The sequence below is a fragment of the Sinohyriopsis cumingii genome, chromosome 11, assembly GCF_028554795.1.
Source record: "Sinohyriopsis cumingii isolate HCF-2022 chromosome 11, ASM2855479v2, whole genome shotgun sequence".
In the NCBI taxonomy this organism is placed as follows: domain Eukaryota; kingdom Metazoa; phylum Mollusca; class Bivalvia; order Unionida; family Unionidae; genus Sinohyriopsis; species Sinohyriopsis cumingii.
In genome coordinates, this window is record NC_142971.1 from 49,734,588 (window position 1) to 49,757,330 (window position 22,743).

At 35.2% G+C, this 22,743-nt stretch overlaps 1 protein-coding gene across 1 annotated transcript in view; it reads left to right on the plus strand.

Annotated features, from left to right (window-relative positions):
* The window catches only part of LOC149788422 (histone-lysine N-methyltransferase SUV39H2-like), a 35,175-nt gene that overhangs the window by 6,948 nt on the left and 5,484 nt on the right, over positions 1-22,743 (plus strand). The window contains exons 2-5 of the mRNA XM_089974402.1: positions 6,669-6,742; positions 10,296-11,171; positions 13,209-13,361; positions 17,450-17,579. Coding sequence (XP_089830528.1) covers positions 6,669-6,742; positions 10,296-11,171; positions 13,209-13,361; positions 17,450-17,579 — 1,233 coding nt within the window. The remainder of the gene's footprint in view (positions 1-6,668; positions 6,743-10,295; positions 11,172-13,208; positions 13,362-17,449; positions 17,580-22,743) is intronic.

A 22,743-nucleotide genomic window follows, 5' to 3' on the forward strand; every position in this document is an offset into this window, starting at 1 on the left:
GAATAATAAGGATTTGTAAGGGGGGGGGGGAGACGAATTTTCTATGCTGTGTCTTTTCTAGTTCTCCTGATCTTAGACCAGGAGTGCTCATGTGATGGCTTGTTGTCCACCGTCCGTCTGTCCATTAGTAGAAGCATATCACTACTTCTTGAAGGGGTAGGGGGAATTGCCATAAAACTTGACATTCTTGTTCATCCCAAGGTTCTTGTTTTGTAGAGAAGTTGCATTATAAAATACCAGCAGTAGAGGCTGATGTGTTGATATTTAAAAATTCCCTGATATGAAACATTGATTTCTTTTTGTTCATCTAAATTTAGGTTTCATTAAAACAAATCTGTTTGTTACTTCTGAGTATTAATGGAAGAAAGTTGCCCTATTACTTAATGCCATCATTAGTTTTCATGTCAGATTGAGGTTGTCATCAATAGACAAGAACTTGTATGATAATCTGTACCAGCATTCATCAGTCCTGTCTCACAAGTTTGAAATTGCTACTCCTAATAAACAGCTGGTAGGATTGCATCCAACTTGACAAACACTTTCATCCTCGAGGCCTAGTTGGGCCCAATTGAAGCCGTTATCCCTTGGATTTTAGTTTGGTTGTCATGGTGCCCATTTTGAAATCTTGTTTTTGCTAAATGAACTGAATGGGTGGTGATACTGGCATCGGGAGCCAAAAAGACCATACAGTGTCTAGTTTGCCCAAGATTAAGATGGTCCAGCTGACATGAAGTTTTCCCTAAAACACTCTTCAGTATTATTATATAGCTGGTTGTGACATTTCCCCAGGTGTCTGTAGCCCAGTCTGGTTGCAACCTTTTTAATATCATTAGTGGCTACTTCCAAATTTGTGGAATAACTTGATGACTGAAAATTTGCTCATCTGACCTTCAGCATGGCACCTCAATGGCCATCTTGAAAACCTTGCTGTCATTATGCCGCCTGAATGAATTGTGGCATTGACATGGAAATGACATTGAAATGCTTGCACTATTTAATTGGTTCTGACCGAAAATGTTGCAGATCTGATCACTAATTGACAGTGGGTTCTTGTGATTGTTTATACTCGGTAAAACAATACAAGGACAGATGAAAGTCATATTTTTTATTCCTGGAGGGAGTCTTATTTCATTCTCTCTGATCTTAAGGTTTGCCCTCATATTTCTAGATTTCTCCCTTGGGTGTTGAAAACCAAATTTAAAAATAAATAAATTTGCCCCTTGGTTTTAAATCTTATTGGGAACCATGGATCATATTTGAACTGCTGATGTGATTGACCGAAATTTAACTGCAACGATGCAGTTCTGTACCATAGCTTGTAAAGTTCATACAGTCACTTTACTTTCGGTCTGTAATACAAATATATGCTTACCAGATGGATAGCAGAATGGTTTCAGTATGAAATTACTTGCGGCTGGTGTTGGATAGGTCAGAATAAGTATTTTAAAAAAGAATCTTTCATGCATTGAAATTATTTTACCGTAGCATCATTTATTTTTGTTGGGCTCAATTTTCGTGGTTTTTTTAAAAAGAGTCATTTTCATGGGTACTTAAATTTGTGGTTTTGCTGTCAAAGCTTGCATATTAGTTGATATTTAATTTCTTGGTTTAACCTCTACAAATGCCCAAAATAAGAATACAAAAGAATAAAACTATGCTGACGCAGATGGCAGTCACTTTAATGTTAAAGCAATACCACCACCTGTATGAGCACAAATCAAAGACCTGGCAAGTTCAATACTTAAACCGTATTTTCGACTAAATCAATAACACAAGTCGAAGCTGACACAGCCAACAACACTAAAACAATACTCCCATCTCTATGAGCACAAATAAAACGCCTGTCAAGACGAATAACTTTTGCCATGTTTTTGTTTGAGTGCTCAACAGCAAAGGAAGCCGACGCAGCCAACAACACTAGGTCAATTGATTATTATAGAAGAATTAAAGTCACCCTAACACGAGTGGTATGCTAAACAGGTCATGGACGCCATTAAGGAAAAAGATGTTACTGATGACAGTCAGTGCACAGTATTAGTAAACCTTGCAACCTCATTAATCAAGCCAATTCACACTGAATGGATAGTTGCATCTCACGCGACAAGAAGTGAAAGATAGAACCTTATTATCAGTGGTTTTGAGAAAGCTGGACTTGTTTAATTCAGTAATTGGGGATTATTTACCTGAGAAGCATTTGTGAGTACCATGAGTCTTGATTGACACAATGTTGATACAGTGGCTTTGTCCAAAAATCTATGAAGTGTTAGCTTTAATACTCTGCTGTAATTAGTGTATATACATAGTAGTGTTTAAAGAAATAGTTACTGATTTACAGGATCGTTGTTCTTTTGGATAAAAAATGCATGGATAAAATGAAATGTGCTTTCAGAAGGATTTAAATGTTTCAACAACAGTTGTACTTGAATGAAGGATCGATTTGAATAAGTTTTAAATTTAATTTTCATATACTGTTATTTTGTATTATTTTTCTTCTTTCATTTTCGGTATTTCTGTTGTTTAAATATCTTATGCTTTTTCTCTGTTTTCTCTCCTTTCTTACCTCACATATCGATTTAAGGCAGTGAGTGTAAAATTACAGATATCGGATACCTTATCGAACATGTACATTGAAACAATATAAAATGATTATAATTCTAGTTTCAGAAGGTTAAAATAAATAATAAAAACATGTAAAACCTACAATTTAATTACCAGATTTCAGTATTGACCTTGATTTATCAAATACCAGTGGCTATGTTAATGAAATACTGTAAGAAAACGGGGGTGGGTGGGCATCATCCTTCATGGCTCAATTTTTGTTGGGGATTTAAATTCATGCTTTGGGGCAACAATGAAAACTACTATACCATGATTTACTTTTTTTAACTTAAAGGAGACTAGAAATCAAAATTTTCCTTTTACGTATGTAATTCTCTACAGATTTTAATTCGACTGTCATGTTTGTAAATTAAATATCTTAAGCGGGTAGTGATTTTATTGCATGGAAGATACCACGATTCCGTAAATTGCCGAGTTTTTCCGAGTTTTGATGAGATGACAGATCACATGGTACCGTGATGCAATACTAGCCAGTCCTCGAATACAAACAAACATTGGCGAGCGAGGCAGACAGAAGGAGACCACATTTGGGTTGCACATTCAAAACTTGAATCTGCAGTCTGATATAATAGTTTATGTACTGTACTGGTCAGTGCTAAAATAAATTTTTTAGGCACAGGCCCCGGGCTGGTGACTTAAATAAATTCGAGCCCGACTGAAATTCCACAAGCCCGGACAGTTCATACCTGTCAACTCTCAAGCTGGGAGAAAAACCTCCCGATTTTGGGGGTATTTCCTCATCTACATCCTGATCTCATAATATCTCTAAATTTTTCGCAGCGAAGTCCCGATTATTACATTATGTCTGTCAATTTTCATTTGTAAGAAGAAAAAAAAACAACCCCAAACCATTTATAAATAGATATAACGTATGCAGTCCACAGTCTAAACTGCCACACTGCAGACATCGTAGTGATATGACTGAAAAATTGTTAAAGCTACGTTAAAAATTCAAATCACATGCACACGTCTAAATCCGCACTGGGCAAAATAATATCATACAACAGTTTTTTTTTCTTCTTCAGTAATCAGAACGTGAAAATTAAACATTCAAGTAAATTTCAGATGTTTTTAAACAACTACAACAGTACTATAGTATACAAAAATTAAAAGAATAAAATTTTCACCAATTAGCTTAAATGAATGATCACTGTGAAATTTTCTCTGCAAACAAAATCGCATCTCCATTTCCGCCAAAGAAATTCGGCCAGTTAACACCTGACATTTCTCTACCGTATATGTAAAGTTTAATTACCATGATTAAATTACAAGGAATAAAACAAAATATACCATGCAGTATATGTGGCCCTAAAGAACTAATTCTGAATGAATATTTTGTTCAGCAAACAGTGTTACATGCATTAAGACTTAAACCTGAAGTCCATGGCATCGTAAGTAACAACAAAATAGGCATCATTTATTTGGCAATCAATTGCTGGTGCTTACACATACACACACTGTCGAACATGGTTTCTTTGAAGTATGTCCGAAGGGCAGTCCTTTTCACAAGATCAGTGCAAGGATAAGGAGTATGTTCATTAGTCACACCGGCTTTATTTGCGTACTTAAATCAAAACTTTAGCTATTTTGCAATTTAGCCAGAGCTGACCAGAATATGCAAAATGGGCTTGTCCTGGGGGAATAATTAGGCGTATCACATGGAGAAAAGGTACGTCCCATGGGCGCTCGCACATTGGGGCAAGGGGTTGGGGGTTGGGTCAATAGTCTCCCCCCCCCCCCCCAGTTTCTATTGGGAGCCATTTAATGTGAAACTTTGACCTCTTTTCTTTTAATCGCTGCTATTTAAACTGCCCAAGGAATAGTTTTATATCAGTTCCAATCATTACAGATTACCGTTTATACATACTACATGTATACAATGACTTTTTAAAAAAAATTTGTAATTGTTATAAGATTACTGAAAATTGTGTTTTCTCGAAACACGACAGGTTTAGAATCTTATTTTTGGCAAACCCTCCATTTGATTAAAATCAAATCTAAATTTCACATTGGACAGTAGTGATTTGATTTAGATTGTGCCGTCTTAAAGCATGTATGTCAACATCTTGAAAATACATTTACTCATTTCACCAGCGTCATCAAAGTTTCCTCAGGCAAACAATTTTTGTTTCGACAAGCCTGACGGGCACCTCACTTTGAATACAGGATGGGCCGGAACTAAAACCAGAGGGGCCCAGGGTGTCGAGCTATCAGATTTATTTTTAGCGCTGCTGGTGTAGATAAAAGATCTGTCAATTGATTGTTGTATTTTGTGGTCACTTACTCCTCCTTCTGCCTATTTTCGTAACTCGCACGTTTAACACTTTTCCCAGGATTTAAAGTAATCGAATAAGCGCGGAAATTTTGCATACAAGGCCACGGAAATTCAGCTCCTAGAAGATAGGCCAATATTTTAATATTGGCATTACGGTCGCAGATGATACTTCAGTTTAAGGTTTTCTGCTACAGTACTTCTATTATTATTCTATATTTCCATTGGTTTCTGGTCTCCTTTAAAATCATAACAAAAGTCAGCTAGGCAAAACTCGCACAAAATATAAATTAAATATACTTAAGAATAATGTTAGGAAATGTTATAGCAGGGGACTGGCTGTACTGAATGGCTTGTGCACTCTACAGCTTTTTTGACCATTTGTTCAGATGCTGGCAACCAATCTTTGAAACGCGTTCCTCACAAATTAGCAAATAAACATTACCGTACTTGCCATTAAATAATAAATGGAACAGAGCATCCTAATTGTTTAAACACCCTACAGAAATTAATTTTTCAACTTCTCAGAATCTTTGGCCTGTAAATATGTGGTAGCTCCGGGATCTTTATTTTGGCAGCATTAGTTATAGCATCAGACCCTGACATCAGATGATTTGTAGCTAACAGAATATTCTTTGCAGTAGACTCAGCAAGTGGTTACGGGTGACTATCCACCCACCTAAAGCATTTGGGGAATGAAGGTCTAGTTTAACCAAACACAAGTTATTTCTCATTTTCTTAAATAACAAAAAGTACAAGTTAAATTTTTTAATGATTTCACTGATCTGCTCATTCCACACTAAGTTATTATCCAGTTGTAGAATAATGTGCATTCTTGACCCCAGTTAATATAGGATGGGGGAGGGGGTAAAAGAAGCAACAAAACTGAAATATTTTCAAGCTAGTACATTGTCAGAATGAACCCAACATGCCTTCTGAGTATAAGTTGCATATTGTCGAGACTTCTGTCTACTAATCAGGGCTTTCCTTATCAGCGGGGAGCTAGGTGATTTAACCGGCTACTTTTACTTTTACTTTACACCTGGCTACTTGAAAAAATGTATCCCTTTTGGTGTTGTCCTCCAAATCCACTGCTACATGGCAACTCCCTCCTTGCAACAATGCTTAAAAGTCTCATGGAATGCCCAAACTAAAAATATTTTAATGGTAGGAAAAAAGATGAATTGTTGGTAATGGATATCCATAAGATTTTTGTACTAAATTTTATGAAAGAAAATTATAATTTTCAAAATTGAAAAATGTGAAAACAGTGGGAGTAACAAAAAATCCAGAAGCAAAACCAACTCATTTTGCAGTACTTGATGAAATAAATAATAAATTAAATAGCATAAGTTCTACTGCTTTTATTATTTCATCCAGAAGCAATATACATCTTTTTTAAATAAATTTCCAGCAATTCTCTAAACCTTTTGTAAGCACTTGTGTATTGATTGCGTATCTGGATTATAAAATCACTTGAAATGTCTCTGAGTGAAACAGAATTTCATGCATTGCTTGCTGCGAGTTACCTGTTGCACGTCTATTCAATTCCACCACATTATTGCAGCCGGTACAGTAGGGCTGTTAGAATCTATAACATAGCACCACAAAATGGCAGCTTGCACAATAGGACTATTAGAATCCATTACAGCCTGTACATTAGGACTGTAAGTGCTGTTAATGGCTTTAATATTAGTTTGGAGAAACTGAATAATATTCATCAAATCCGGAAAGAATTGTAAGGAGGAATCGGTTAATGTTCATTTTTTTATTTCAGTGGTCGAACAAGGGGAGATAGAGTGGGATGAAGACTGGGAAGTAGAACAGATTCTGGACTATGTTGTGGACAATGTAAGTCGCTGAGTAGTACCACACCTGTGCAATAAATAATATATGTTGAATTGGCAGTTCTGTTCTTTCCAATCACTCTTAGGAAGTACATACTGAAGGAAATGCCTTTCTGCCACTAAAAAGTTCACTTTTGGTATAGAAAGATGCCCATTATTTTCAATTGATGCATGGAGGGAGAAGTTCTTTGTATTTTCATATGAGAAGGCGGTGATGGTGGTCAGTTTTTAAGGGGGCAGGTCGTTATATGAGTAACATTAACCATTATGAATAGACCGATATTTTGTTTCAGTAAATGGCTTGTGTGTGTGTGTGATAAATACACGTTTCAATGATGGAATTTCTTTTAGAGCATATTTTCCAAGCAGGCACAAGTTGGTAAACTATAATACAGAACATTATTAAAAAGACACGAATCCCTTTTCAATGAAAAAAGCATAGATGTAAAATGTTAGAAAAAAGGTGATTTTCTTAATTAGAAGTGTTATTTTGCATTTCACTCTAGACCACATGACAAGGCAAACAGTCTCAGGATACATGTTGAATTTAAGTAACTCGAAGAAAGAAAATGTGTGTATCGATCGTTTTCCGTGTGTATATTGTCAACTATCCAAACAGCTGGTCAAAAACAGTAATAATTCATAGAAGGTAATAATTTACAGAAGGAACATATCTGTTGCTGTGAAACTAGAGGAGCTCTCTTTTCAACAAAGCATTTGGAGAATCCTAATACTTGCAGCATCCACACTAGAGGGTTATTTGTGCAAAAATAGTCACCTTAGACTGTCATTCAACCTTAACAGGCCCAAAAGTGAAGTTACCTTTACACTATGGATTTCACAGCATTCCCACTCAGCATTGATTTTACAGCATTCCCATTCAGCATTGATCTCACAGCATTCCTACTCTGTATTGATTTCACAACATTCCCGTTCAGCATTAATTTCACAGCATTCCCATTCAGTATTGATTTCACAGCATTCACACTCTGCATTGATTTCACAGCATTCCCACTCTTTATTGATTTCACAGTATTCCCATTCAGCATTGATTTCACAGCATTCCAGTCAATATTGATTTCACAACATTCCCACTTGTCATTGATTTCACAGCATTCCCACTCTGCATTGATTTCACAGCATTCCCACTCTGCATTGATTTCACAGCATTCCCACTCTGCATTGATTTCACAGCATTCCCACTCTGCATTGATTTCACAGCATTCCCACTTGTCATTGATTTCAAAGCATTCCCATTCAGCATTGATTTCACAGCATTCACACTATGCAATGATTTCACAACATTCCCACTTGTCATTGATTTCACAGCATTCCCACTCTGCATTGATTTCACAGCATTCCCACTCTGCATTGATTTCACAGCATTCCCATTCAGCATTGATTTCACAGCATTCCCATTCAGCATTGATTTCACAGCATCCCCACTCAGCATTGATTTCACAGCATTCCCACTCTGCATTGATTTCACTGCATTCCCATTCAGCATTGATTTCACAGCATTCCCACTTGTCATTGATTTCACAGCATTCCCATTCAGCATTGATTTCACAGCATTCCCACTCAGCATTGATTTCACAGCATCCCCACTCAGCATTGATTTTACAGCATTCCCACTTGTCATTGATTTCACAGCATTTCCACTTGTCATTGATTTCACAGCATTCCCACTCTGCATTGATTTCACAGCATTCCCATTCAGCATTGATTTCACAGCATTCCCACTTGTCACTGATTACACAGCATTCCCATTCATTCACCTTCTGCTTCAGTACAATGCATTAATAGTCAAAGTAAAATGCAGAATTTTGGGGGTAAATTTTCTCATGGAAGAATAAGTTGTAGAGATAGAAGTTTTTGCTAACAAGTTTGATGGCCATAAAACCAGAAATTGCATTACTTTTTTTATGAAATTCCCACAGAAAATTCACACATAATACATGGAAAGCAAGTGAAAAAATTAATTTGCGTTGTCCAGGATGAAGCAGACTATAACTGAGTGGATGTATCTAGGTCCATTACTAATATTTTTAAAAAATCATTTGTAATTTTGTCATGGATGTATGCAAAATGGTTTTCAATTTGCAACTTTAAAAAACTCTTTCAGTTGCCGTTGTATAATTTATAACAACAAGGATTAAGCATTATCAGAAAAGTTTTACATTTGGTATAATCTTTTAATAGTATTTCATTAGCATTTTTATCATCTGATATGAAAATGTGCCAAAACATTTAAATGAATATTTTGAACATCTTATGTCTTTATTTTGCCTATACCACTTTGTTGGCCTGTTGGTTAGAGTGTCAGCTTCGGATGAGGAAGGTCGTGGGTTTGAACCCTGGCCAAGTCATACCAAAGACTTATAAAAATGGTACTAACAGCTGCCTTGCTTGGCATTCAGCATAAAGAGGTTAGTGTTAGGACTGGTCAGCCTGGTATCCGGATACTGTAACTGGGTGGGACATCATGCTATGTGCCTGTGGCATGATGCCCCAATGCTAGACATCTCTATAAACTACCACACTACAGACATTGTAGTGATATCACCGAAAAATTGTTGAAGGTATGTTACAAATCCAAATCACACACACATTATATTTTGCCACTTGTCCAATTCTAAAGACGGGATATATTTCCCAAATATTGGATTCCAGCTTGGAGCTTGACTTGTTGTGATTAAATGCACTTGAAAGCAATGCCAATCTTTTGCATGATTAATATAACTTCGGGTAAGGAAACCGGTAAAATTACGGTTCCAATCAAGTAACACATGTTATGGATTTGATTGAAAAGAGGGAAAAATTTAGTTCAGCAAGATTAACTGACATTCAGTTGGGAAATTTCGCAATAAAAAGGGGTTGCCAATGGAAATTAGAATGGCTGTGTGGCCCCAACTACAGCAGATTCATCCTTGTAGTTAGAAATCTACTGGGGCTATTTTCAATGCAGAATCCCTTGCTCAGTGTGTCCTTAACAGTGAATGCATCAAATATAAAGTCTATAGTTGGATTACAGTAAAGGTAGATGTTTGCAACATCAACTAGACGTCAGTTGATTTTAATAGCAATTTCAGTTTTTATGTACAAGGATAGAAAAAATTGTAGGAATTTTGTTAGATCTAAAACAACTCATCCCTAAAAAAAATGTTTCTTCATACCAGCGTGCAAGTTACCAGAGTAAAGTTGACATTCTTATTCTGCAAATTAAAAGAGGTTGCATGCAAATTAATGAGTTTCAATAGGTATACTGGTTTCTTTTGGTGCATGCTTTGTTTTTGGTTTTATGTCTAATCAGAATCTTACTGTCTTAGCTTTTGATTAAAAAAAAATGCCATTTTCTGATATAAAGTTTTTAACACTGTACAGTGATCCTGAAAACAATTCCTTAAAAACCTTGAAATTTTCTTTTTCAGAAGCATGTGAACCCTGTTCTAATAAATGCAAGTGTAAATTTTTCTTTATGATAATTACAATATCGTCATGTTATTTAATGCGCAATGTGTTTATGTAAATATACAAAACTTTATTTTCCCATTCAGGGCATTGATCACTATTTCATCAAGTGGAAAGGCTGGAGTCACAAACATAACACATGGGAACCGAAGGAAAATCTCAGCAACTGCAAGTCCCTTCTTGATGAATTTCATGCAAAAAACTCTGGTGATGCAGAACAACTACGGTTATGGCGTAAACGAAAGTTTTCAGAGATAGTAGATGATGAAGAAGACCCATTGGAAGCAAAAAGGAAACGAGTAGAAAAAATCTTTGAGAAGCTTACATCTCTGAAAAACAGGATTACACCCATGCAGTTGGTAAGATTATCAAGTGCCACAACAGGTAAGAAACCCTTATACAAAGGACTGATCAGTGGAAAGGGAAAAAAGATTCCCAAGTTTTTAATAAATTACAAACTTCTTAATCCCAAGAGTAAAGCTTACAAAGAGAAAAAAAAAGAGATTCTGGCAGCTCTGAAGGAGTGGGAACGAGAATTGAATTCCATCAATACCGATCCAGCTCCCATTGATGTAGAAAATAGTGTAGACTTGGAAGGGCCACCTGAGAACTTTGTCTACCTGAATGACTACAAGCCAGGGGAGGGGATCGAGATTCCTGATGACCCTCTGGTAGGATGTGAGTGTGAAGATTGCTATAGTAACAAGAAGAGCTGCTGTCCCTCCCAGTGTGGGGCTGTGTTTGCCTACTACAAGCACAAGCGGGTGCGTGTCCCACGAGGCACTCCTATCTACGAATGCAACAAGCGATGTGAGTGTGGACCTGACTGTCCCAATAGAGTCGTGCAGCAAGGCAGAAAGTTCAGAGTATGCATCTTTCGAACAGCCAATGGTCGAGGCTGGGGTGTCAAGGCAATGCAGAATATTAAGCAAGGCTCATTTGTAATGGAATATGTGGGAGAGGTAATGTTGCTTGATTGGTGCATGTAACTTAGGGGACTAGGATGGTGATACTTGGTATTTTTAAGCATTGTTGCAAGTGGTCTTGCTCTTGGTCTCATTGGCAACATAATAAATTTGCTTAGTTCAGTGTTCCATTTCAGTGCCGAGGTATGACCTTTATTGCTTACTATAATGGCATCATTGACCTTTCTGTTAATGATATGATTATCTGAGGTCAGAATTCTGATTATGGCATTTCTCATCATCATGGAAATCTTAGAGAATTTGCAGCAGTTTAATTTAATACCAATATTATCGTACTTTATTACCTACATTTATACCGTCACTGTTAGTCTTGTAAAAGCAACCTTAACCTTTTTCATACTGAAGCCCAGTCACATAGGCAGTTGTGTAGAACTGGAGTTTTTTTGGTGTAAGTTCTGTATCAGCATGGGAGAATGCAGTGGCATCCTTCAGTCTGGCTTTACTGGATAAGTTTTAATAATAATAATAATGTTTCCAAAGTTTTCTACCAATTTAAAAGGGTACAGTTTTCATTAAACTCAATTTTTCATTGAAGTAAACTGAAAAATGCTTACATTTTTTAAATTTTCCCCAACATATTGTCAATATTTTCATCGAAATAATACACACCACTGCAATTATTTGCTTCATTGCCATGTTGCTCTCTGCAAAATAACAACTCTTCTTAAAACTCATATTTTATTTTACCAGTTATCATCAACTTGAATCATTCTGATGAAGTAAAGATGATGATTTCCACTGCCTAAAATGCCAAACACGGAATTGTTGTAATTTTCAATAATTCAGCAAGCACCTGTCGTTGCATACTTTTTCAGTATAGACCGCCATTTTGATCTCTGCATATTAAAACTGTTTTTAAAAATTGAATTTTTTCCAGTTTTGTGGGTACAGATTTTTTTATTTGTCACTGCATTTGTGTACTGTTCACTGTACTACCATCTTTTTAAAAGAGTACATGTAAAATGATTGTTTATTACACATTTAAATGCACACTTTTGCAAAGTGGTTGACAGAATATAGTGAACATACGACTGGAATCGTATTCCATTGGAAAAAGTGAAGTATTATTCAGAGAAAACATTCCTTGTTGATTACATATTATTTCTCAGGTTCATATTAAATGACAAAGAGCTAATGAATCCAAAGGCAGTGAAATAACTTGCATGACTTGACTTATTTGACCAGTAGATAGCCTTGTTATTACTGCCTGTTCAGTAGATGATAGCTGGATAAAAATACACTTGCATTGACCATTGATTTGTCAGTCTGGCTTCAACATTCGGTGAATATTTTTCCAAGAGAAACATTCAAGACAGCAGTGGTATGTTTGTTGGGACAATAATTTACAGCTTGTCATACAGGTGAGCTTATGGCTTTGCATCTGACTCACTTTTTGTTTTCTTAGTTGTCCTTCTATGTTTGCCATTAAGAATTTTATTAAATTTGACCAAAAGCAGCACAACAGGAAGGCCTTTGAAGTTTGAAGGAAAAAAAGACAACAATTCTCACAAATTCCTAGATTTAAAACTTTACAGTTTTGCCTGGTCTCATTTAGGATGCATGTTTGCATGATTCACATTCAGTTCTAAACAGTTACTCTGAAAAATGAACCATAGATGTGAAAATTGCAAGTTGATGCCTTCAACTTGCCCAGACCTTGGTTTCTTTTGCCTCTGATAAATTGGGCAACAATTTATTTCGTGCCTTCTCTTTTATTCTTAACCAAATTGATACCTTTGTGTTGATGAATCAAATGGAAAAACTTAATGTTTCCCATCAGTAATTAAGTCATACCATATGATCACCAGTTTTATTTATTTTTTTCCGTCTTTTAAGAGCTTCTTTGCTTTATTTTTGGTGATCTTGTCTACAGTTGTAGACTGATAAGTTAGCTCTCATTTTTAAATATTATACATACCGATATGTTAGCATGGCATTTTTACCAGCACATTTTTATGTTTCATTTAATTAAATTTCCACAATAATCATCAGCTGATTAATGCTGTGCTTCAGGTTATCACCAATGAGGAAGCTGAGCGTCGAGGAAAATCATATGATGCCAGTGGAAGAACTTATCTCTTTGATCTGGATTATAATGATGGAGACTGCCCCTTCACTGTGGATGCAGCCTGGTATGGAAATGTCTCCCATTTTGTCAATCACTCGGTAAGTTGTGATCTTTTTAAAAGTTCATTCAGCTCAACATACTTGAAGGTCGCTGGTCACATATATTGTACAAACATGTCATATTATTATAGTCATAAAAAGTCCATTTGTTATGTATGCACACCATAACAATTGTTTAATTAGACTAAAAATCCAATTTTTTAAATGAAAAAAATTATTTGACACTCTTCATATACAATCGGAAGTTTCCATGTGCCAAAAACAGATATGATTTATATTTATCCCATCTATTCAACCTAGCCATTCAGATATTTAATTTCCCCATGTAAATGTCTATATGATATATCTTACGATCGTGCATTTATACAGCAAATATAGTGCACTCTGTTGCCTATGGATGTAACCAAAAGATTGATGGGACAAAAGATTTTTTTCTTTTTCCAAAAGACCCTGTTTACCAGAGAGAAAAAAGTGGACTGAAGCTGTGGGATCGAATAGGGTGAGGGATGGGAAAGTTGTACCATTTATGTCAGATTATAGTCAATTTGGCCCAATGACAGTTAGGCCCAACTTGGGCTGAAATTAAGACAATTCGACCCAACTTTAAAGATGATGCGGCCCAACTTAACAATAGCTTCAACAAGTTCTTTGTCTTCAAACAATAACTAGATATATAATTTAAGTTGGACAAAATGTTTTTTGACAATTTTTATAGGTTGTAAAATAGAATAGGTTTTAGGAAAAAATTGAACAAGTTTAAACAAACTAAACTGTCTTAATATTCTTTTAAAAAAATAATCATACTTCGTGACATACATTTAAATGAAAGAAAACACAAACTGACATGTCTTAATCATTCTAATTAAAATATTTATCTAAATTAATTTATATGTTACATCTGCACAACAACATTTTCAATTTAAGTCTTCCAGTCAGATTATCAATATTGATTTATTAGACAGTAATACTTAACAGATAATGTTCTACAATGACGTCTAGCACTAGGGCATCCTGTTGCAGACATGTAGCATGATATCCCACCTGTCACATTATCATGACACCAGGCCGATCAGTCCTAACACTAACCACTTAATGCTGAGAGCCAGGCAAGGCAGCTGTTGGTACCATTTTTTTAAGTCTTTGGTATGACTCTGCCGGGGATCGAACCCACGATCACATCATGATTTGTCTTGAGATGACTATTTACTTGGCAAATACTGGTTGATGATAGCGATTATAGAAAGACAGTTTTAAAGTATATGAAATTATTGCAACTGGAAAATGTTACTTCATGTACCAGTGGGTGATTTAAAAACCAAAAATTATGTTGAATACGAGTCCAATTTATATGCTGGTTGAACAAAAAGAAGTCATGCTGGTCAACTCCCTATTCAGCGGTATTTCAATTAGAATGAAAAAAGGCAGAATCCCAAGCCTAAGTATAATACAGGTAATTTAAAAGTAGAATGTAGTTTTCATATTTCTTTTCTCAAACAATTAAGTCTTGAGAGGTCATGTCTTTCAGGCCTGTATAGCACTCTATGGATTAAGATGAGTAAGACAGAATATTAAATGAAAATAAACAAAAAGGATAATTGATCAAAATACAATGCATGATCTCTACACATATTGTCGGAGGGATACATCAAATCAAAACAAAATTTGGTTCCTCAGAAATAGAGTTTATTGTAGCATCTTTGAACACGAGTATCTTAAAGAAGCTTGAACGTGACATGTCAACTTTTAATCAGACACATTGTTGAACTATATTTATTCTCAGTGAAATTTGGGAACAGTAAAAATTTTGTTATGGTTATTCTGTGGTTTCGTGATAAAAGCCCTTAGATGGATGTATGTTTATCTTTGCTGTTCTAACTATATGCATTCTAACCTTTCCTTTTGTTCTCATGTCCATGTATCTGCACATACTTTATATATGGATATATATTTGGATAACTTCAATAAGAGGAGTAGATGTATGTAAGGTTGAATCAAATACATGCAAACAAATCTGTAATTGTGGATTCATTGTTGAATAGGTCATTAGAGATTACTGAATGAAAAGTGAGTTTGACAGTGTTGTACATAGTTCAGAATGGCTGATCGTCCATCTGGGTATGCTGGTTAGAAGAAGGTGCACTGACAGTTGTGGCTGTCAGGATTTCCTTTTTCTGTTGTAAAATATATCACGCACAGTAACATTGACCTTTACCCTTTTGACCTCAAAATCAGTTGGTTTCTTCTTTATCCCAAGTGCAAACCATCTATAATATTTAGTCTTGGTATGTGTTTAAATCTTACATTATTGTGTTCAAACAATTTCTCTTCACTTGACCTGAGATTTTGACCCTAAAATTTATAAGATTCTTCCTTGTCCAAAGTGCCAGTCTTCTAAAATTTAGTCCTGTGCTGTGACGAAGAACTAATGTTTTCATGCAGAAAACATTTATTTTTTTCAGTCACAGTGACTTTGACATCTGACCTTTTGATACAAAATCAATAAGAATTTTTTCTTACCAATGTCAAGCCATCCAGAGTTTTACTCAGGTATATGACCTTTCTTTCAGTGACCCTGACCTTTAACTTCTGAAATGTATTGGTTTGTTTTTCCTTTATGCCTAGTGCTATAAGGTCACACAAGACTAAATTGTTTGAGAAAAGAAATGAAAACTGGACTCTTCTTTTAAATTCTGTGTATTTTGATCAGGATGGGTATTCTACCTCTTTTGTATTTAATTTCAAAATACAGTTCAAAGAGAGGATGACCTGCATGCCATTCTTGTCCATTCAGCCAGCATGTACATAGACTTATATTCAATATCGTTTTCATGTTTAAAATCCCACACTGGTATTTGCACTTTCCCAGCTCTAATTATCTGACAGTATTCAGAACTTTAAAAATCATTGTCGTCGTCAAAATCATCAGCCAGTATTTGCCAAAATAAGTTATTGTCTGAAGATGAACTACAATGGGTTTTAAAGATGTATTTGTTCAAACTTCGAAGTACTAAAGAATTCTTGTTCCAAGGCTCAATATATAGTTTAACAACCATACATGTTAAGCTAAAGAACCCTATCGGAAAGGATATGTTGTGACAAGCTAAAATACTGCTACCAGTGGTATGACTTGTACTTGCCAAGCACTTTACGGTTAAATAAAAGTTGTATAATATGCATAGTACATTTTTTTATATGCATGACTTGAAACTAATTTGCAGGAGTTCTCGTGCAACATTGCACTTATACTTATATTGTTCTAGTAAATATTCACAGAGAAACATAATTTTCCAATAAAAATTTCCTTCCTCCATCGACTGCATTACCATTACACATCTACAATAAGAGAATAGGCAGTCAGATGAGGAAATGCAGGATCATCCCAGAGCTCTGTATAAGCCTAATATTTGACGTAAATTATTTCACCAAAAATGCATACCATTGTTTAAACGCATTAGAATTATACAAAATAATTTTAAGCATTTAGTCCATTATTGTCAGTGAAATGATGGCTGCCACAAGCAATCCATTTCTTTATGATGTTCTTAAGATCAAGACTGTCCAGTGTCATAATTTTTTGTGTGTATTGTTCACAAAATACCAAACTGAATTTTAAACAAGAGGTCAAAGTGGGCGTGAGATCACCAACCTTTCTGACATCTACCAAACAGCCAAATGCAACAGCAGTGGACTACAATATCTGGATGAATAAAATGCTTACTGATGAAATTACTTCTAATGCTTAATGACTGTATGTTATGTATATCTGTATTTTGTACTTGATCTTGTCAAAAATGTTCATAGTGTACCTGACCAGGGACATTTATTTTGTAAACAACAGAATGCTAAAACTTTCTCTATGATTGCAGTTTAAATATTAAGATCATTTTTAATCTTTTTGTCCCTTTGGGAGGGATGGATTTGGGAGGTAGGGGGAGGTATTTTCCAAATGTGTATGTGCTTATGTAAATTTTACCGGCAAAACATAATTTACTGAATAGTCTTCTTTGAAATAGTTATATAGTCTTATATTCTTACAAAATAAAAAGAATGTGAAATTACATGGTCAACTTTGTAATACAAGCCAGGTGAGCATTTGAGCCTCTTATTTATCTCATAATCTATTGCAGTGTGACCCCAACCTTGAGGTGTATGGAGTATGGATCAACACACTGGACCCACGGCTGCCTAGAATCGCGTTGTTTGCCCGACGAGACATTGAAAAGGGCGAGGAGCTGACATTTGACTACATGATGACAGGTCAGTCTCTCTTCAGTTGCAGGTTTGTGATGTATAGTTTTAAACATTAGGCCAGGTGAGCTTACGATATGGCCAGGATCCATTATGAGTGCTCCAAAAATTTTTTGTTAAGCCCTGGATCATGCGCTTTTGCATCACATTTTATGCTGGGTTTGGTTCTATGGCACCTGGATCCCAATATTTCATTGAAGTCACATCCAGTGTGTAGTACAGTACATATTGTCAGTGAAGTACTTATTACTTTGGTAAATATATTTCCCTGTTAGATCCCCGTTTCATTTTCTTCTTCATATATGTTCCCCTGTCATTTTAGAACAGGAGTATTTGACAAGTCCATCCCACCAAAGCTTTTTTTGGGCAATACAAATGTTAAAAAGTCATCTGCCTACCGAGGTGGGAGTCATTGACCTGCCAACCCTTTTGGTTTGACCACAAGTCAGTCCACACAATCAGCACAGAGGAATATTCAGGAAAGTCGTCAGCTCTATTTATTGGACATGATTGGTTTTTAGTGTATTTTTTGCAGGAAAGATGATTGCCATCACTATGTGGATTCTTTAAGCTCACTGGTTTTGGATCTGCATTTTCTGAAACTGCTGGAGGTGATTAAACTCTAATAGTACTTTACAAAACTTTTAGTTGAGTTGTCTTTGAATCTTTGCTGCATCAGATCACACTTCTGAACTTTGTAAAGGTATTTTTTCTGAGTGACAATAGTAGTACATGATGGTTCATTATACTGACTGAAAATTGGTACAATGGACAATAACATTGAATGCGTTACTAAGAAGGTATAGAAAGGGTTGGTAAGTCTAGAGTCAGACAAGAGTAATCTCCCTATGGATAGTGGGATTGGTGTTAAACCTTATCCATACTTAAGTTGCTTGACCTACATATGATTTGACTATAAGCCTTGCTGAAATAGCCCTTAAATCTGGGACTTCAAGAATAATAGCCAAAAATACAATTATTGCAGTAAAAGCCAGATGCTTGTTCAGAGTTGGTAGATCGGGATTTTCATGTTAGATTCAATGGAGTTGATTGGAGAACCAGACTAACTTTACAGGCATACCTCAGATGCTTTATCTGCGCGTTTTTCAGGCAAAATGAAGGTTTTGCTTACTGCACTGCCTGAAAAATATCCAACAATAAAATGGGACAATCAGCTTCTTAATATTCAGACTCAGCAGAGATACTGTATTTTCCGGCGTATAAGTCGATACTTTTTGACTTGAAAGTTCGGTCTTCGTCTTATACTCCGAATCGACTTATATATGGATTGTGTCATTGAAATTGCATCGACTTATATATGGATTACAGTATCCGGTATGCTATTGACATTGCTCTATAATCGGCATAATCGAAAACAGGTCACATAGAAGTACAAATTCATGTTAAATTACTATGTCAGTAAATTGTCATAAACTAATATGACTGCGTTTATATTTGTAAGTTTTGTCATTATTTATTTTGCATTCTGCGTGTTTTTTCTTATTTCTCAAACATAAAATAAATGAAAACAATTTACCTTACCGGTAAAAACTTCACCAGGCCGTATAGCACACTTACGGTCTATACTCTATAGTGTACTGTACTAATTCAAAGCATATTGTTTGTTCCTAAAAAAAAAGATATGAAATAACTGGTCCATTAATATTTGATTTTCCAGTATAATGTTGGACACGTGAGCAATTACCGGCATAGCTTTTTGATTGATCCAATTGATCCTACAAAGGGATGTAATCCATATTAACTCGAGCGTTCTATGATTATTTATAAAATAATGTAGATCATGCATTCTACTGAATACCCCAAATCATATGTTTCTAATTGTATTTGACAAAATTTCTCAAATAAATTAGGTTTAAACTACACTAAAATCAGATATATAGATGGACTACCAGTACTCATAGATCATCAGTGATCCATGATTTTTAGTTTCACAGTTCAGTTTAAAGCAAATTGTAATGTCAACACTTCACCTATATTCATTCTTAACCAGCTGACGATTCGGTGTCTCTCTTTGATTATACCGGTTGTTGATAAATTGGTCTTTGGTTTCCAACAACAATCAAAGCCAGTTGCAGCAATTGTTTAGACCTTGATATTGGCTTTAGCTACCGATACTAGTTACCATATTGCCGGTACCCCATTGTTCTTTATCATTAATCCGCATCAATTACGCTACCCATTTTTAACATCAATGGGATTAAGTACAACAGGAAATGATGCCCACTCCCTTCTCTAGATGTAAATAATGAATTTAGCCATGGGCATTGTTTTCATTGCTATAGTACGGGCACATTTTAATGAGTTCGGTTTATTTTGATCAATCTTTTCAGTCATAATCATTCATATAAATATCCCCGTACAAATCATACAACTTATCTCACAATGCCTCCCGTCAAATCACGCAAGTCTTACACAGCGGCTTTTAAGCGGGAAGTTGTAAAGTTCGCTGAAGAGAAAGGTGGGATTTCACAGATATGTTAAAGTATAATAAAAAGTATTTTTATCTATTTTTTGTTTGCAACTTTTGTTTTCTGTCTCCTCATTTTCTTCACATTTCTGATTTCCCTATGAATTGCCTTATTTCCCTATTGTTAGCCTCACTGAGTTTATCTCATCTGTTGAATCTTGCACTCAAGACTGGTTTCAACTGGAAGGAATAATCATAGCATGCACAGCCACGTGGCTCTTGTTGCAATGGATATCATAATTAAAACAAATATGGTTTAAACTAAACTAAAATCAGATATATTGTGAGCGCGCGCGTGCTTGTGTGTGTGCGCACGAGACAGAGTGAGAGATGAAAAAATTGTCCGTGTACAAGATCGTTCTTTTATTCAGGGCGGTTTTTATTTGTAGCTTTTGCAAAGAGAAAAAAGACGGTATTTTGAGTTACCTGACGATTGTGATAATCCTCATGTATTACGAGCCTACTATATTCCATTATCAATAAACACCTCTAAATCAACAATTCATTCTTAATTACGATGTACATTGTCACAACAACCACATGGTTATGCAGTGTTACTTACACGGTAATTAAACATGCTTAGCACTTTGGCTATAATTGAAACCAGATTGAGGGCAAGAATCGACAGAATAGGTCAAATCAGCGAGGCTGCCAGTAGGGAAATGAGGCTTATTTAGGGGAATGAAAATCTGTCAACATTTTATTGAAGTCATTGTCCATACAAAATTTGTTATAAGGACAAGAGATCATACCCATTACTTTGTATTCAAACTCACCGATAAAGATAATAGTGGGGTATATCATTGAATAGATTAGTAATAAAATGTTAATTATATCCAAGTCCAAACAGAACAAACACTTAAAAAATAGTATATATATATATATATATATATATATATATATATATATATATATATATATGAATGAATCGATTTAACAGAATCCGTGACTTTCAAACTTACGATAGAAAATGACAAGTTTGTATAAGTTACGTTCATAACTACAGGTAATAAAATGAACTACAACATGGATGTGCTTTCAATTATAATAAAACAAGCATGGACTGTTTATTCAGCTGTGTCAATTGATAACAAAATATAGCAGTTCAGAAGTAAAATCACAAGCATGTTAGCATCGGTAATGCAATTTCACGATTGCCGGTAATATGGAATATCATACAACGATACCATCAATATTCATGCAACCGGAAGTTACTAGTATAAAATACAAAGCCAAGTTATTGACCTGGCCTCGTCTTATACTCCGAATCGACTTGTATATGGACGAAGGATGGAAAATTTACAAAATTGGTCAATTCGTCTTATACTCCTCATCAACTTGTAGGCCGGAAAATACGGTATACGAAAGGAATATGATTATATATTCATTTTTTTCTCTGTTAACTTTACATTGTCAGAACCATGCAATATTACCCAATACTGAACTCGCATGCAAATACACATATTGCATTCACTTGCTTAAAGGAACTACTTTCTATTGTAAACAATGGATGCAGACGCCAGCACTTTTAATTTGTAAACAAATCATGTACACTCGCGTACTAGGCGCTTTACGTTGTGGTTCTTTAAATCTGTTTTAGAAAAAAGTACAGCAGATGTTTCGTGGACTGCCACATACCAGCTACTTGGGGACATTCTGTGTTAACTTTTTTGATACAATGTTTTGGATTTAGGCTAGCTATTCAACAGACGCAAGAAAGGGTCCTTACAAATAACATACAAATGACAAAGCATACACTGTCTTCTTAGCTGGTGATAAGAATGGCAAAAAAAATACTTCCAGTTTTACATCCTGAATTTCCTCAAAATGTACTTTCTTAGTTCTTGAAATCCGAATTACATGAGCCATGTCATAGGTTCTCGATCTTGATTACACGTTTCGAAATTGTAAAGTAATTTTGAATATAAGTGCAATTACATCCTCCTTACTGCACTCAAAATGAAATAAGCATTAAATTCTAATGCGTCTTTTTGATAATTGCAGTTGAAAGACTTAGTATTTTCACCACATTCTGATTTCAAACATTCAGTGATAGAAACAGTAACACATTTGCAGATGTCAACATGCTTCTCCCATGCTTCTTCAATCTGATGTATTTCATTGTGGAATTGTCACATGAATCTATGACAAGTGGTTTCACATTAAAGAATCCCATTTGTTTTCTTGGAACTGTTCCATAAAAAATTAACTCAAAAATAACCATTTTTACACACATGCTTAGTTTTTATTAGATTTTTTTCAGTGTTATGAAATAACAAGATTTCCCTTATATTTAAATATTTCAGTGAAAAATTTCATTGAATATAGATGTCCATTTTGTTTATTTTTTCCTAAAATGGTATAAGAAGTGCATGTTATGATAACCAAGTTTTTGTGTTTCCTTTGCCGAGACAAAAATACCCGTCTTGGGTTTCCTCACTAATAAAATGAAGAGTCCATTAAACAAACATGAACAGAAGCCCTGACTTGAACAGCAAATACTCGTGCAGGGGCACCAACTTTAGGCAAAAATGGCATTAGTTAAACCGGACATTTATATTGTGCTTTTTTTTTAATTTGAATTGTATGTACTTAAATTTTATTTTGTAGAATATTTCTTAATCAGCAGTTACTGTTGCTGAGGATGAAAGGTATTGACCTAGTTAATGTCATCAGGATCTCAAA